General features: G+C 44.4%; 1 protein-coding gene across 1 annotated transcript in view; it reads left to right on the top strand.

Moving 5' to 3' along the window:
• Positions 1-15,474, top strand: part of DLEC1 (DLEC1 cilia and flagella associated protein) — a 712,951-nt gene that overhangs the window by 423,779 nt on the left and 273,698 nt on the right. The window contains exon 22 of the mRNA XM_086940885.1: positions 3,092-3,245. Within this exon, the coding sequence (XP_086797011.1) occupies positions 3,092-3,245 (154 nt within the window). The remainder of the gene's footprint in view (positions 1-3,091; positions 3,246-15,474) is intronic.

The raw sequence follows: 15,474 nt of genomic DNA, 5'->3' as shown, positions 1-15,474 counted from the left end.
CAACTCCTTTACGCGTTTCCTCCCATACCCTTGATTCCTCGGGTTCTGAGGAAGATTCGCCAAGACCGGGCCCAAGTTTTTTGATCGCCCCGGATTGGCCAAGAAGGGTGTGGTACACAGATCTTCTCCACCTCTCCTTGTGCTCGCCGCTCCGTCTCCCTCACAGGGCGGACCTCCTCTCCCAGGTGGAGGGGCAGGTTCTACACCCCCACCTCCAAACCTTACACCTTCATGCCTGGAGATTGAACAGGCAACCTGAGTTCTTTTTCTCTCCCTCACGATGTGGTGGATGTCATCTTATCAGCCAGGCCTGATTCCACCAAGTCCGTCTATTCTTATAGGTGATCTAAATTTGTTGCTTGGTGTGGGGAGAAGTCCATTGACCCTTTAAGGGCTCGTTTGTCCAATATTCTTCAATTTGCACTTTCCTTAGCCCAGCAGGATTTTGCAGTGGCTACTGTCAAAGTTATTTGTCGGCCTTGTCGGCTTTTCTCTGTTTGCTGGATAAGCCGTCACTGTTCAAATCTCTTGTGGTTTTAAGGTTTCTGAAGGGTCTCACTAATAAATGTCCTCCTACTCCCTTTATTGTGCCTCAATGGGACTTAAATCTTGATTTAACCTACTTGATGGGTTCTCCCTTTGAACCCTTGCACAGGTGTCCCATGAGACTTTTGTCTTTTAAAACGGTCTTTCTGGTCGCAATTACCTCGGCAAGGAGGGTAAGTGAGCTTCAAGCTCTTAGTTCAAAGCCCCCATTCTTGACCATTCATGCTGAAAGAATGGTACTCAGGACCAGGGCTGCATTTCTGCCTAAGGTGGTAACTCCTTTCCATCTGGGGCAGTCCGTTACCCTCCCTACCTTTTATCCTCCCCCTCACCCTTCCAAGGAGGAGGAGAGACTTCACCGCTTGGACCCTAAGAGGGCGGTGAGCTTTTACATGGACAGGACAAGGGAGTTCAGGTTGGATGACCAGCTGTTCGTTGGATTTGCTGGCTGCTGGAAAGGAAGAGCTGTGCACAAGGGCACACTTTCAAGATGGATAATATTATGCATCAAGATCTGCTACTCCCTGGCGGGTAAGGACCCTCCTAAGGGTATAAGAGCTCACTCTACTAGAGCAAAGTCTGCTACTTCTGCTTTATCTAGAGGTGTACCTGTTGAGGATATTTGCAGAGCTGCGACTTGGGCCTCCCTCCACACTTTCGCAAAGCATTACTGCTTGCATGCCGAGGTGAGGAGGGACGGCCACTTTGCACGCTCTGTCTTTCAGGATTTTCTGGTATAGGAGAGTGGACACGCTCCTCCGAGAGTGGGGACTGCTGTGGGACTCTATTCACAAGGTGAGGGATCCACTGGCAGATGTATCTATCAGAAGAACAAGTTACTTACCTTCGATAACGCTTTTTCTGGTAGATACAGAATCTGCCTGTGGATTCTTCACTGACCCACCCGCCTCCCCGTTGTTCACTCTGCTATACCTGAGTTTATGTATTTTTATGTATATTTATATTTGGATATATATTGGGTTTTTCATACCTTTGCTACGCTCTATGTGTGCAGTTTTGAATTGTATGTACTATGTACACTTTATATATGTATTTCTACTGTCATTGGTCCGTCCTGGTGTCTCGAAGGCTCGGAAAAAATGGCGGAACTGATGTCATCACGCCGACATAGGCCTAATAAGGAGTCGGTGATGTCAGCCGGAGTCGCGCGCAATGCCGTGCTCCTGTGACATCGTCCACGCCGGCGTGCTACAAAATAATTTTCCGAACGTTGCTGACGCAGGGGGATATTCACAAGGTGAGGAATCCACAGGCAGATACTGTATCTGCCAGAAAAAGCGTTACCGAAGGTAAGTAACTTGTTCATATGACACAAGTGCTTAGAGTGCATTACTTAGACGCAGCATTTAATTTAAGTGACTTATTTCACTGTGGAGCCCGAGCAAACCGGAGCTGCTTTGAATGTTGCAGGAGGCCTTCTGGACTTTGTGGTGGCAGCCTCCATCTCTTTGTCACCTAAGCATGCACTAGATTAGGAGCCTCTGAGTGTCAGATAGATTGAGCAAGCAAGGATCGGCAGGAACAAGTGGCACTTGGGGCTGCACATTCTCCCCAAAGGAGTGCTAGGGACTTCGATTTACCAGCTCTGGTCACTAAGGGAAGTTATTTTAAGATTACATGCTCCATGATGAAGGTCTGTGAGTGAAAGTATCACTAGAAACATTTTTTCTACTCTCTTGATTTGTTTCCAGGGCTGATGCATGGTATTCCACTGCCTGTACATCTATGTATTTGGCTAAAACCAGATTCCAGTAAAGTGTCATCAAACCTATTTGATCTGATGCTACTAATCACCAACCCTTCACTGCATGTGTACAAAACCCTCAAGATCAACTTGTGACCATTTCATTGGGAAATTCTTACATGCATTAAAATGAGTTAGCAGCTGGCAAATCTCACTTTAAGAAGCTAACATATGACATAGACCACAAAGGGAACCATCACTGTAAATGTCTGTCTAATTGTGATATTCGTGGCTGCCACATAAAATGAATCCACAAATTCTACAGATATTACATCTTTGGTTGATCAGAGTCTTGAATAGCCTAAGCACATTAGTGCAGATAGTCTGCTGGTCCTTCAATCCTTTCCTGCTGCCCACCCTCAGGCATGCCACCAGATATTGTCCGGTGTTATGAACCCTTAGTTTATTTCCTGCCTATGTTTCAAGAATTGATGTATTACTAATTACTTACCCACACTCCATCCCTCAATACTTACTTTGAATTTAGTAAAGTCTAAGGAGGTTTGGTGCATACTCCTCTCGGATATTGAGTTGCACATGGGATAATCGTTTAACAAACTACTTTAAACACTGCTTATTCTGGTTGCTCTGTTGTAACTGTACGAACAGACAGTTGAAAAAATGTGTTGTGTTGTGCCATGCTGTAAGTTCCATGCAATATTGTTTAAACACCTATTTAGCATCTTGAACAATCTGATCTCTTGGATCCACCAAATAAATGCTTTATACACATTTCTAAGTTCTGTAAATTACCACAACATTAACATATACTTTTTACAGCTATATCGCAGTCTCGGTTGATGTTCAAACTCCACAAGTGTGCCTGCTTTCGAGCCGGCTGATGTTCAATGATATTTATGTTGGAGTTCCAGCTCAAGCATGTGTAAAGATGTTCAACCAGGGACTGCTTCCTGCAAAGTATTCATGGGGAGAGGTCAGTTTTGTCATATTATTTTGCATTTCAGTTACTACAATATTGTCTTTTTAGAAGAAAAGTAATGCAACCAAAGATGGAAGAGGCTTTAAAGGGGCTATATATTGTTTTTCAATTTACTACACTGTGTCAAGAGGTATGCAACGTATAGTAAAATGATGGTGGTGCTTAAATTATAAATGTAAGTTATAACTGGTGATGCACAAACTGGAAATTCATGTAATAACTTGAACTTTCGAATTTCTAACGTTTTTATTATTTAAGTTGGGTTTGTTGAGAAAGAATAAATAGCATTTTCTGAGTATAACTTACCTTTAAACTTTTTTTCCCATTAAATTTAAACGGTTTGTGATTATTAATAAAAACGTGTTTCAAAATGTAGTATCAAGTGTCATTCAGTTGAGTGTTATTGAGCTGAGTGTGATAGAATATAGTGGAGGACAGTGCCTTAGAGTGTAGTGTGGTGAAGTCTAGTGTTGTACAGTGGAATATAGTGTAGTGGAGTAGAGTGTTGTGGCGTACAGTGGAGTATGATACAGTGCAGTGGTGTACAACAGAATACCACAGAGTGGAGTGGTGTAGGTTGGAGTGGCATAGAGTGGAATAGCTTAAAGTACAGTGGCATAGATGGGATTGGCGTACAGTGGAGTGGCATAGAGTAGAGTGAGGTAAGGTGCTAGTGGCCTACACTACAGTTGGGTATAGTAGAGTGGTGTACAGTGGAATAGAATACACTAGAGTGGTGTAGACTGGATTAGCAGACGGTGTAATAGCTTTGAGTGAAGTGGCGTGCACTGAAGCTTCATACAGTGGAATACCATGCATTGGAGTAACATAGATTGTAGTGGCGTATAGAGGAGTGGCATGAAAAGAGTGGCGTAGAACAGAATATAATAGAGTCTAATGGTGTGGAGTGGTGTATACTGGAGAGGCATGTAGTGGAGTGGAATAGGGTACAGAAGAGTGGCCTATAGTGGGGTGGTGTAGACTGCAGGGACATAAAGTGGAATAGCATAGAGTGAAGTGGTGTATAGTAGAGTTGCGTACAGCGGAATAGTGTACAGTGGTGTAGGGTACATTGGAGTGGCGTAGAGTGGAGTGGCAAAGATGAGCGTGGTGTAGAGTGCATTGGTGTATACTTGAATAGCATACATTGGTGTGTTGTAGACTGGAATGGGTTACAATGGAGTGAGGTAGAGTGTAGTTGTGTACCGTCTAATAGTGTAAAATGGAGTGACATATAATGGAGCAGCATGCAGTGGAGATGCACAGAGTGGAGCGCTGTAGAGAAGAATGATATTCCATTTAGTGGTGTCCAGTAGGTTGGCATACAGTGGCCTAGTGTAGAGTTGAGTGGCGTACACTGGACTAGCGTATAGTGGAGTGGCATAGAGTAGTGGCACAGTGTAGAATGCAGTGTTGAAAAGTGGAGTAGGGTACAGTGCTGCAGTATTGAGTGGAATGGTGTAGAGTGTAGTGGGGCACTCTTCAGTGGGGTAAAGTGTAGTGGCATAAATTGTAATAATGTAGAGTGGAGTGGCGTAGAGTGCAGTCGCATACAGTGGAGTAGGTTAGAGTGGAATAGCGTTGACTGTAGTGGCATAGATTGAGTGGTGTAGAGTGGAATAGGTTAGAGTGGAGTTGCGTACAATGGAATAGCGTATAGTGGCGTACCGGAGACTGTAGTTGCGTACACTGGAATAGCGTATAATAGGGGTGCATACACTGGAGTAGTGTAAAGTGGAGTGACATACAGTGGAATAGCGTAGAGTCTAGTGGAATACAATGGAGTGGCATACAACACAATAGTGTAGAGTGAATTGGGGTGGAGTAGAGTGTTGTAAATGGGAGTGGCGAACAGTGTAGGAACGTACAGTGGAGTGCCATACAGTGAAATAGCATACAGTGGATTGGCAAAGAGTGGATGATATACAGTGGGGTAGAGTGGAGTGGCATAGAATGTAGTGTAGTAGACTGGAATAGTGTGGAGTGGCGTAAACTGGAGTGGTGTAGAGTGTAGTAGTGTGCAGTGGAGTGCCATATAGTGAAATAGTGTAGAGTGGAGTGCACTATAGTGGTATAGAATGCAGTGGCATAGAGTGGAATAGTGTAGAGTGGAGTGTAGTATAGTGGAATAGTGTAACGTGGAGTTGCGTAAAGTAGAATTCCATACAGTGGAGTTTGGTAGTGTCGATTGGCATACAGTGGAATAGCATAAAGTGTAGTGCATAGAGTGTAGTTGTGTACAGTGGAAGAGCATATAGTGGATTGGCGTAGAGTGGGAATGGGGTGCAGTGGAGTGGCATAGAGTAGAGTGGCATACAGTGTAGTGGCATACCGTGGAGTGGCATAAAATGGAATAAGAGACACAAAAGTGGAGTGGAGTAGTTTTGTCTGGAGTGGGGTAAAATGGAGTGGCATAGAGTGAAATAGCATACTGTGGAATGGTGTACACTGGAGTGGCATAGAGTGGAATAGAGTAGAGTGTAGTGTCATAAAGTGAAATTGCATACAATGAAATTGTGTAGAGTGGAGTAGCGTATAGTGGAGGGGCGTACAGTGTAGTGGGGTGCATTGTAGTGTTGTAGAATGGAGTGGCATAGAGTGTAATAGCAGCCAGTGGAGTGGTTTAGAATGCAGTGACGTAGAGTGGAGTAGTGTAGAGTGGATTAGCATAAAGTGGAATAGAGTACAGTGGATTAGCGTACAGTGTAATGGTGTATAGTATAGTGACGTAGATTGGAGTGGGGTAGAGTGTAATAGCGTAGAATGGAGTGGCTTTGATTGGAGTGGTGTGAAATTGAGTGAATGGATGTAGATCTACAATAATGAGTTCCCGAAATATCCGTAAGTTTCTTCTATATGTTGTCTGTAATCATCATTATTACTTTGATCAACTTGCAATAATTCTGTACAAATTTGTTTTTTTTAATCAACCCGAGTATTCAAAGATGGCTCTCGCTCGGTTCCAATACGAGCGGCCATCTTTGAATAACAAACGCGGTCTAGCTCCCCACCTGGAAGCGAGACCAGTATTAGGAAAGCTTAATATACACCTTTCCGTGGGGCCTCCTGGCGAAATAATGTTTAACAATACAAAGATCTGTGTTCATTAACAGCATAATCCACCCTTCACGAAAATCCATGGGTTGGAGATCATGACATGTATGAGCCTAAATAATGAGTTCCCGAAATATCAGTAAGTTTCTTCTATATGTTGGCTGTAATCATCATTATTACTTTATCAATTCTGTACAAATTTGATTTTTAATCAACCCGAGTATTCAAAGATGGCCTACTCTCGGTTCCAATACGAGCGGCCATCTTCGAATAACAAACGCGGTCTAGCTCCCCACCCGGAAGCGAGACCAGTATTAGGAAAGCTTAATATACACCTTTCCAGCATGAGACAGAGTCCGCCGGTCTCAAGGGAAGCCGAATAGGTTTACCGCCACAACAGAGCCTTGTAACAAGTAAGATCTATCCAAGTTATCGGAATAGCACAGCTACTAGCCCCACGCGTTATCGTAAGCGCGTGTTGCACCGATATCTAAATAATTAAAAACCCATACTTGTTTCTGATTATTCCATCTTTTAGGTGGTTACGGGGACATATAACTTTCCCACGATTGACCATGAGGTTCAGAAAAACCTCAGAAAAAGTATGATTTTATTTTTCCTCCATTGTTTGTTTCGTCCGTTATGTTTTGTGTTGGACCCACAGACCAGGTCATATGTGTGCTGTTTATATCAATGTATAGTCACAGGCAATTCACTAAGGGTGTTCCTTCAGATGAGGGGACCACTCGGTTTTGGAGAGTGTGTGCGTGAAACGGGTGAAGGTGCTATTTATATACTATCACTAAGAAGGTCATTCAGACACCATTTTAATATGCAAATGAAATGGAACATTTAATTATGTTAACATCACTTGGTAAATGAACGTTGAACCTGTAACATTGGAAGTATTTTTCTTTTCAGATATGCCAATGAATTGCAAGAAAAGAGTATGTATAATCATATATTAATATAGGCATACTTTTCACTTTTTGTTTTGGAGTGGTACTCACAGGGCTGGACCCTGTTGTAGTCCTGAAGAAGAGCTGTGGGGTACAGCTCGAAACTAGTTGACACTTTTACTAGGGCACTGTGTTTCATAATAGAACCGGCTCACCTAGTAAACCACCCCATTTTTAATATATCCACTAGGAGCCTGAATAAAGTTAGTTTAACTCACTAGTAGGATATTTTTAATTTTTCACTCCACTTCATTTTCCCCTTTCTCTCACATTACACGACACATAGTCTTCATAAAAAAGTGCTCCTACGCAACCCCGTTAGTTGTAGCACGCCTCAACCCGCAGCGGGTTGGGAAGCCCCAATGATGAAGCATGTCACCGTGAGGAAACTCCGGTGAGTGAGGGGACTACAAAGAAAAAGTTTTCTTTCCCTGTTTCTGAAACAGACCTAAAGGTGTCATGTCTCAGTAGCTAGTCAGGTTCTCTGGATCTGAATTTTTCAGATCTTTTTTGAATAAGTATTGCTGTGGAGGGCGAACCTGGCTGACCTCTTCCTCTACCTCCCCCTGTTTTGTATTTTGTAGATCTACAATGCCAGGAATATAAATAATGAGGTGTAAATGTTAAGTTTTGATAGTAAGTGCAATAATTTAAGTATTACGTGTTAAAATGTATTGTTCTGTGGTGTACAGTGGTACATGCCGATTAGAAGGCAGTATGTGATTGGGTAATGGCTGTCTTGTAAAAAACAGCCATGTTGTTTTCAGCACACTGTGGTGTGTTCTGGGTCATTTGTTGTATGGATGTGTTGAGTGAGTGTGTAATTGTGTGGATTAGTGGTTGTATATCTGTCACTGGGTGTTAGTGTCTGTTTGGGTGTACTAGTAATGTTGTGTGGTCACCAAAGCTTTACCTTCATTACATTTCAACCATTGTTGGCAATATATCTGTCAGTGGCAGTGTCTATCTGCAAAGTGAATTGGCAACACTGGCACACACCGACATGAGACTGAACTTAGTGCTGCATGATATTTTGTGACCTGTGTGGTAATATGGTAATTTGTCTTACACTGCAGGCATTCTTTAACTTATCAGATTGTATAGAAAAGAGATGTTTACTGGTACATGCATGTATAATAACACAATATTTATTATAATTTTAATAAGAGACCCTTGTACAGTTTAGTGACATTGAAAAGGTTTGTGCAGTAGTGAATGTTCACAGTTAATTTCTGGATCTAATGCCAGTTACTATACTTAACTATAGTGGTGTTGACTCAAGAATGGTACGGAGGTCCTTGACAGGGGTAAAAGTTTAGGAATACTGGTGCATGACTGTTGTTTGTTGTCAGTATCACAAATACCATATATTTCTTCATTACACTCGGATTTCATATGCTGCTCTGGTCACGCTGCTGTCTTTCAGGTGACTCGGGTTTAGCCAATAATAAATCTATCTACTTCACCTTTTAAATCACTGCCTAATTTTAGCTACCAACATATTTACTAAGCATGGGCGAATTTTGCGAATCTGGCGTTCGCGAATTTGCGTATTTGCGAACTCGCAATCCGCAAAATCCGTGAATTCTCGCAAATTTGCGGATTTTTTTTGTTTTTATAGTGTTCGCAAGGGTTTCTGCCAGTTCGCGAGGATTTTGTACCAGTTCGCAATTGCGAACTTACTTGTCGGCACGCAACGGTCGCGACTATGTTGTTTCTACGTCTGGTTCATCATCACAGGTTCACAGCACCCTCTGTTTCAACACTGCCACCCTCTGTTTCACCCATGCCACCCTCTGGTACATCAATGCCACCCTCTGGTTCATCATCATCACTGTAGATTATGGGGGGGAAAAGCAAGCACACCTGCCCTGCTTCAACTGACATGAATTAATTTGGGGTTGATTTATTAATGTGTCACTGTTTTAAAATTCCAGTCTGGCACCTGCTTCCTTATCTGTAATTTGCTTTCTGTTGCAGTGCAATTTTTTTTTTCCAGGACCTTTGTGGCCTACTTGTAGCTATTCTATGATCCGGCTGTGAGGGTCAGAGCAGGGTCATACAATTGTTGTAACTAGCAACTGAACTCTGGAGGGGCCGCAGTCAGGAAGCCCTACAGGGAATGGTTACTAATGATGAATTTGAGCTTTTGCACCTGCTGAGTGCTTTCAGTTTAGCAAAACTCGTTTTTCTGCAGAACAGCAAATGTAATGCCCCAAACAAACTTACCTGTGAAAGTTGATTTCTAATCCAAAAGTGATCCAAAGAAAGTCAAAAGGCCTCAAATCCAAAAAAGGGCAGGCAAATGTCAACCTGAGGAGTTATTCTGATAAAAATCATCATTTTCAGAAGGTCTATGCTGCTTGCTAGTGGATTTCTTGTGCAGAATTGCAAATTTTGTAATTTTGCGAGTGCGAGATTGTTGCTGCCCGCCGCACCTACATGTTCGCAATTGCGAACTTACGCCGCACGCCGCAAAATTGTATCACCTAGAAAAAAAAATCTGCTGCGTGCGAATTTGCGGATTTTTGGTAAATTCGCGAGCGTTCGCGGATCGCGAATTTACTGAAAATCCGCGAGCGGAACTGATTTTCCGCCCATGCTTAATATTTACACCATCCAATCAAATATGGCATTTTTTTAAACTCATTCCTGTCCAACATTTTAACTGTCTCACATTTTGAAAACTGTTTCATTCAGCTCCAGCCTTCTCCTGTGTGCTACTGCTCCTTGCCTTCAAAATGGTTAGAGTAAGGATTGTGAGCCATGGGTTTGTGTTTTGGGCCAGAGAGTGTGCTAGAAAGAGTGGCATTGGCAAGGGTTTGCCTAATGTGGAGCTTACTTTAATTGGGCAGAGCCTGTTAAAGTGTCATCATTTGCTTCCATTGTTTGAAAGAATTGTGGATTACCAAACCAGACCTCTTAATTGTGCAATGTGGTGGCAATGACCTAGGCATACTTCCTGGGGTAGGACTGGAAATTCTATTGTTCTTTTCTGTCTGTTGAACATTCTGGTAGATGGTAGCAAATGGCACTGCTGCCTAAAGGGCCCCATCTGATAGCTATGATATTGTAAAATATGGATGTGCTGCTCATAAAATATTAAAGAGAAAGGCAGGATGACTGCCTGTTTCTCTCTGTAGTCCTCCCACCGCTGCTCTGATTACAGTACGTACCCCAAGCAGGACTTCGAGGACAGCTTCTGTTGCAAAACCCATACATAAAATATTTTCTATGAAGTAGCAAAAGAAATGCTCATGGCGCACAATGATAACATCTGAAGAAGAGTGAATAAATGGAAGTGTCTGCTCGAAGTACAATGCTTGAAACAAAACTCGAATAAGGTCTAGGTAAACAACTCATTTCATTTCCCACTTCACTTTGAACATCATGATTTAGGTATGCAGGCAAACTCTGAAGCCAGTTTTCACTTTTTTTGTATTAGCTGCAATGACTGTCTTCTAGGAACATGTGACACCAGAGACCCCTGTGTGGAATAACCTCTCCTTCATTGTGAAGCAGAGGTTTGTGGTCTCCTCAGCCTCGCCATCTACCTGTCGCTGCACAGGAGCCTGGCACTCCTTATTCCGAGACTGTCTGGGGCAGAATTTAATCTGAGGGAGCGAAACTCCCAAATTAGGGGCACTTTCACACCATGGAGTCATTCATATTAGGAGGACCTCTCACATTACAGATGGAAACCTCACTTTTAAGTGACCACTAATTTTGAAGGATCACTGGCATTATAGCAACTTTTGCTTGGTAGATCTCTCGCAGTGGTAGGCCTCTCAAGTGCATAGAACTTTAAAGGTGTCTGTCACATTCGGGATCTATCACGTATATTTTTTTCACCAAGGAGATCCCTCAAAATGGCAGATCTTTCATATTAGATAGCACACATTAAGGGTATCTCTTTCAATAAGAGATCTCTCAAATTAATGGATATTTTATATAGGGGGATCTCTCACACTAGTAAATATTACACAGTAAGGGAACTCTCACATTAGCAGATCCTCTACATTATGGGATTGGCGCTCTAAATGACCCATCGCATTATGAGATCTTACATTCAGAACGCTCATGCACGGGTGGTCATCCAAACTAAAAGGCACCCACATTAGGGGATCCCACACTTTGGTGAGTCTTGCGCATTAGGGGATCCACCATAATGAAGTATATGTCAAATTAGAAGACTCCACTTTCTGAAGCTGTATTAGTAGGTTTCTCAACCTAGTGGTGTCATACAACAGGGTGTCTCTCACATTGGACTGTCTTCCATTTTAACAGATATCTCACAGCAGGGGCTGTTCACCTAAGAGAGACTCTCACATTATGGAGAGAGACTGAAGAGGTGCACAGCTGTAGTAAAAGACCCATAAAGGTTCACATCTGTACAGCACCCGCCCAATGGTTCTCTTCACATGCCCATATGTATTCTTACGCATCCACAGCCACACAAATTCCAATGTTCCTCTCTGTGACAGCTCAGGACAGCCCGCTGTTTAGCCTTTGTTAGCCATCTGTAGGAGGCACCTACTGCACCAGAAGCTGTCCCCGGAGCTATAAAGGCAGAACTAGAGATCCAATCATCTGTGAATCTGAGACTAGAGTGGCAGCTTTACACGTAAAATACAAACAACGTATGTTGCAATGATTCACAGAAGCTCGCGTGCCCCGTGTTTCACTCTATGCTCTCGCCTCGCCGATGCACCTGTAAATAAGATGCTGCGCCATGTCGTAGTCAGAAAGTTGGAGGGAACATCGCCATGAAATGCAGTGAGATGGTGTCCGAGTACAAACACATTCCCTCCCCTGCTCAGACACAAGGGTATCTCACATTGTACTGCCTGGGCTATGACAGCCTGCCTGCCAGGCAGTACCTGTCACATTTAGAGGCACTTCCATCTCAGAATTTGTTCCACTGCCCGGCCTCCTTGTCATCTTGTGAGATGGGGTTCAGCCACTGCTTGTCATACAGAAAGATGCCCGGCGCGCCGCTGTCTCACCTATCGCTGTCCCTAGGCACCGCCACTTCCCAACAGAATAAGATTCCTTTGCAAGGCTGGATGTGGAAATGCCTGCCATCTACACAATACACTCATATATTTTGTCGTTCCTCTCATTTTGAACCCCAGGGGGAGGTGCTGGACCCATGATGCTCCAGTGTGATTGTTAGGAATTCTGAGGCCCAGTCATACAGACCAAGCTACGCCCCTGTGTGATATGCCCCTTTAACTCCATCCATGCTGCTGACGAGCTGAGCTCGTCATGGAGTACAGTGGAGCTGCACTCATGATGAGCTGAGCTCGTCACGGCCGTTGGAACGTACGCACGCTGGGCTAATTTCCCCACTGTGCTGAACGTTCCAAAAACGGGTGCGGCCGTGATGAGCTCAGCTCTACATGAGGACAGCTCCGCTATACTCCATGACGGGCTGAGCTCGTCACCAACATGGGGGCGCTGTGCGTAGCCCCCCTCCCCCGCACAGGAGGTGAAAAACCCCTGCAGCGAAGGGGTTAAAAAGCACACACTTCACAGCTGAGCTGGTTACTTGTTTCCCAAACCACTCAAAAGTAATAAATCTGTGTCATCAGGAAGTGTCAAGTGATTCAATTAATTAAAGCCAACTGGCCTCTGAGCTCCCTTCTCATGTGCAGAAAACCCATTGTGCAAATTTACATTTCTTTCCATTAAGCGGGCACCCTGGCAAGAAGGCTTTTTAGCGGCCTGCCTACCTTCCGTATCACAGCGCAGAAGTCTCCCTGCCTTACACTTACACTGCAGCTGACAGAATTAACCACCACGGGACGGGTATCTTTTCACAGAAATTAGGGGAGCCGTCTTCTTTAAATAAAAAAAAAGGTATTGGCGCGTCGTTCCCCACTGATCCCGCTCACTTCGACCAATGATTATGTGTCTCTGTCATGGCATCGGTGTGGTCTTACAAGTATTTTGTTTCAATTACTCATCTAATTTGTGTGCAGAATGCCTCTCTGTTCACGTTGACAGAACGTGCGGTTGTATTGGTATAAACTGTAATTGTGTTGGAAGCAGCCGTTAATGCCTGTGTAAGAGACATGTGGTGTAGTCTAAGAGTAAAAACTCGGACCAACTCCGAATCCCGCCTTTGTCACTGTCCTCTGTTTACCACAGTTGTGCATATCCAAATGTCCCTTTTTATTGTTCAAATAAAACAATTTACAGCACTGTGCTAGACCTCTGTAGTTGGCAGTGTGAAAGAAACACTATTTATTAGCCTGGCAGAGCCATAATCCCATCCCCCACCTCTGTTTTTTTTAAATAACTGTGGCATTGTGAAAAAAGCAGTCCTTATTTCACAGGATAATTTTTGTTTGGTGGTCAAGCTTTCCTAAGCATTGACCTTTGAAATATTTTTCAGAGGTCAGTTTTTCATGTAGTGCTCGGATTGCAAGCAGCTATATATAAATCAAGATATGTTCCTTTAAGAAATTAACAGTATGTGAATAAATGTAAGTACCAGCCAGTGTCACTCAAAAGGAGTCTGGTTTGATTACTTAGTGTGTGACTCCACCCATTTTGTTGAAGTATTTTGTACTCATTTTGTTTGTTTTGACAATGCTTTTGTGGCATTTTAAAGACAATAAGGCTGCCCGCGAGGCACCGAGGGTTGCTTCCTAAGAGAGACCCAGTGCTGCATTCAGGCACGCCCCCTGTTTTTCACTTGCTGGGACCCCCGGTGGAGTCCTTTGCATCTGGTACGTCCATGTGTCACTTCCAGTACAGGGGGGTCAGGGAAACAAGTGAAGTCCTTATACTGCCCCCATCGAGGCGCTGCCCCTTTTGTCCCCTCGCCAGACACACTGTAGATCTGATAGAGACATCTAGCTGCCAAGATGTGTCAGAAACCTGAAGCCTCTGCTAGTAGATGGGAATGACCTGCATGAAATTCTGCCCAATATGCAGGGGGGTGTGGAAGGGCTGGGGCTATGCCTGTCCATGGACTTTGCAGCTGCTTGCGAATCACACAGGGCAATTCCCCCAAAAGTAGCGGCCTCACACAGAGAGCTTCTACACATATGAAGCTACCACAGGCAGCATGCGAGCCCCCCAGCCTGCTAGTGTCCTGAGCCTAAACCAAGATTAGACCAGAGGCCCTGCAGAATTTACAGCTCCTAATGCTAAGCCCTCAAGCTTCCCAAGCCACTCAATCCAGTCAAGTTAGAGAATACTTGGTAAAGTCCTGCTGTACAGCGGGAAACTAGAAATAGTTTGGATCCCTAAGTTCCTTTGTCTAAAACTGCATCTCAGACACGTATGTCTGTCCCTCAAAAGTGCTGTGTCTCCTGGGGTTGGTGTTGGGATTGCTCATAGATGATGGGGATGGTGCAAGGGCAGCTGTAGACCTTGAGCGGTAACACCAACCAAATCGCTGGACTTGAAGGAGGCAGCAGCAGGCATATTCAGGTCAGATGGGATAAATCCCCCCCAACTTCTGAGACCAACACGGCTGCTATGGTCGGAGAAGGAGCAGAAACACCTAATCTGTGCCAGACAGCCAGGTCCTGCAGGATTCTAGCAGTGCGGATGTCATAGTCTTCCAAGATGTCCCATCAAACTCGGTCCCCTTTGCGCTCCACGGACCTTCCGTGGGTCCGATCCAGGAGCCATTCATGTGGGCATCACTCACCATCAACGTCCCGAGGTAAGTCACTATGTAGGCGGTCGAAGTTGAGGCATCAACCGACTTTGCCACATGAGGCCTGTCCTCAATGTTCGACTGAAGAGTCAGTGCATGAGTCTATCCGCACCTTCCAGCTTACCCTGGAGCTGTGGCGACTCTGACACAAATGAGAGAATATTACAACTCTCTTCATAGTATCTTTGGGTCTTCATCTTTCCCTGGAGTGCCCTTGGGCCCCAAGGAGGTGTACGAGGTCATGACTGTGCCCACACAGGCATGTTTGCCCTCGGCTTCAGTTCGGTTTCCCCTTGGGGTTACCACCTTTGGCATCTGGGTCTGGTCAACCGACTCCGACGACGGCGCAGAGGACTGACCTATAGACTTTGATGATGGCGTCGTTGGTTCTGCTTGACCCTCCACTAACTGATGAGGTCTTCCAATGGCTCTGATGCTGTCACGCGGAGTCGCGTGCGGAACCGTTCCATTGTGACGCCCTCGTCGACGTGGGAGAGCTGAGAAGAAAAGTTTCCATGGAATGATGCGCATG

This window comes from Lissotriton vulgaris, chromosome 10 (assembly GCF_964263255.1).
Source record: "Lissotriton vulgaris chromosome 10, aLisVul1.2, whole genome shotgun sequence".
In the NCBI taxonomy this organism is placed as follows: Eukaryota; Metazoa; Chordata; class Amphibia; order Caudata; family Salamandridae; genus Lissotriton; species Lissotriton vulgaris.
The sequence above is the reverse complement of the archived record's forward strand: the minus strand, read 5'-3'. Positions and strand labels throughout refer to the sequence as shown.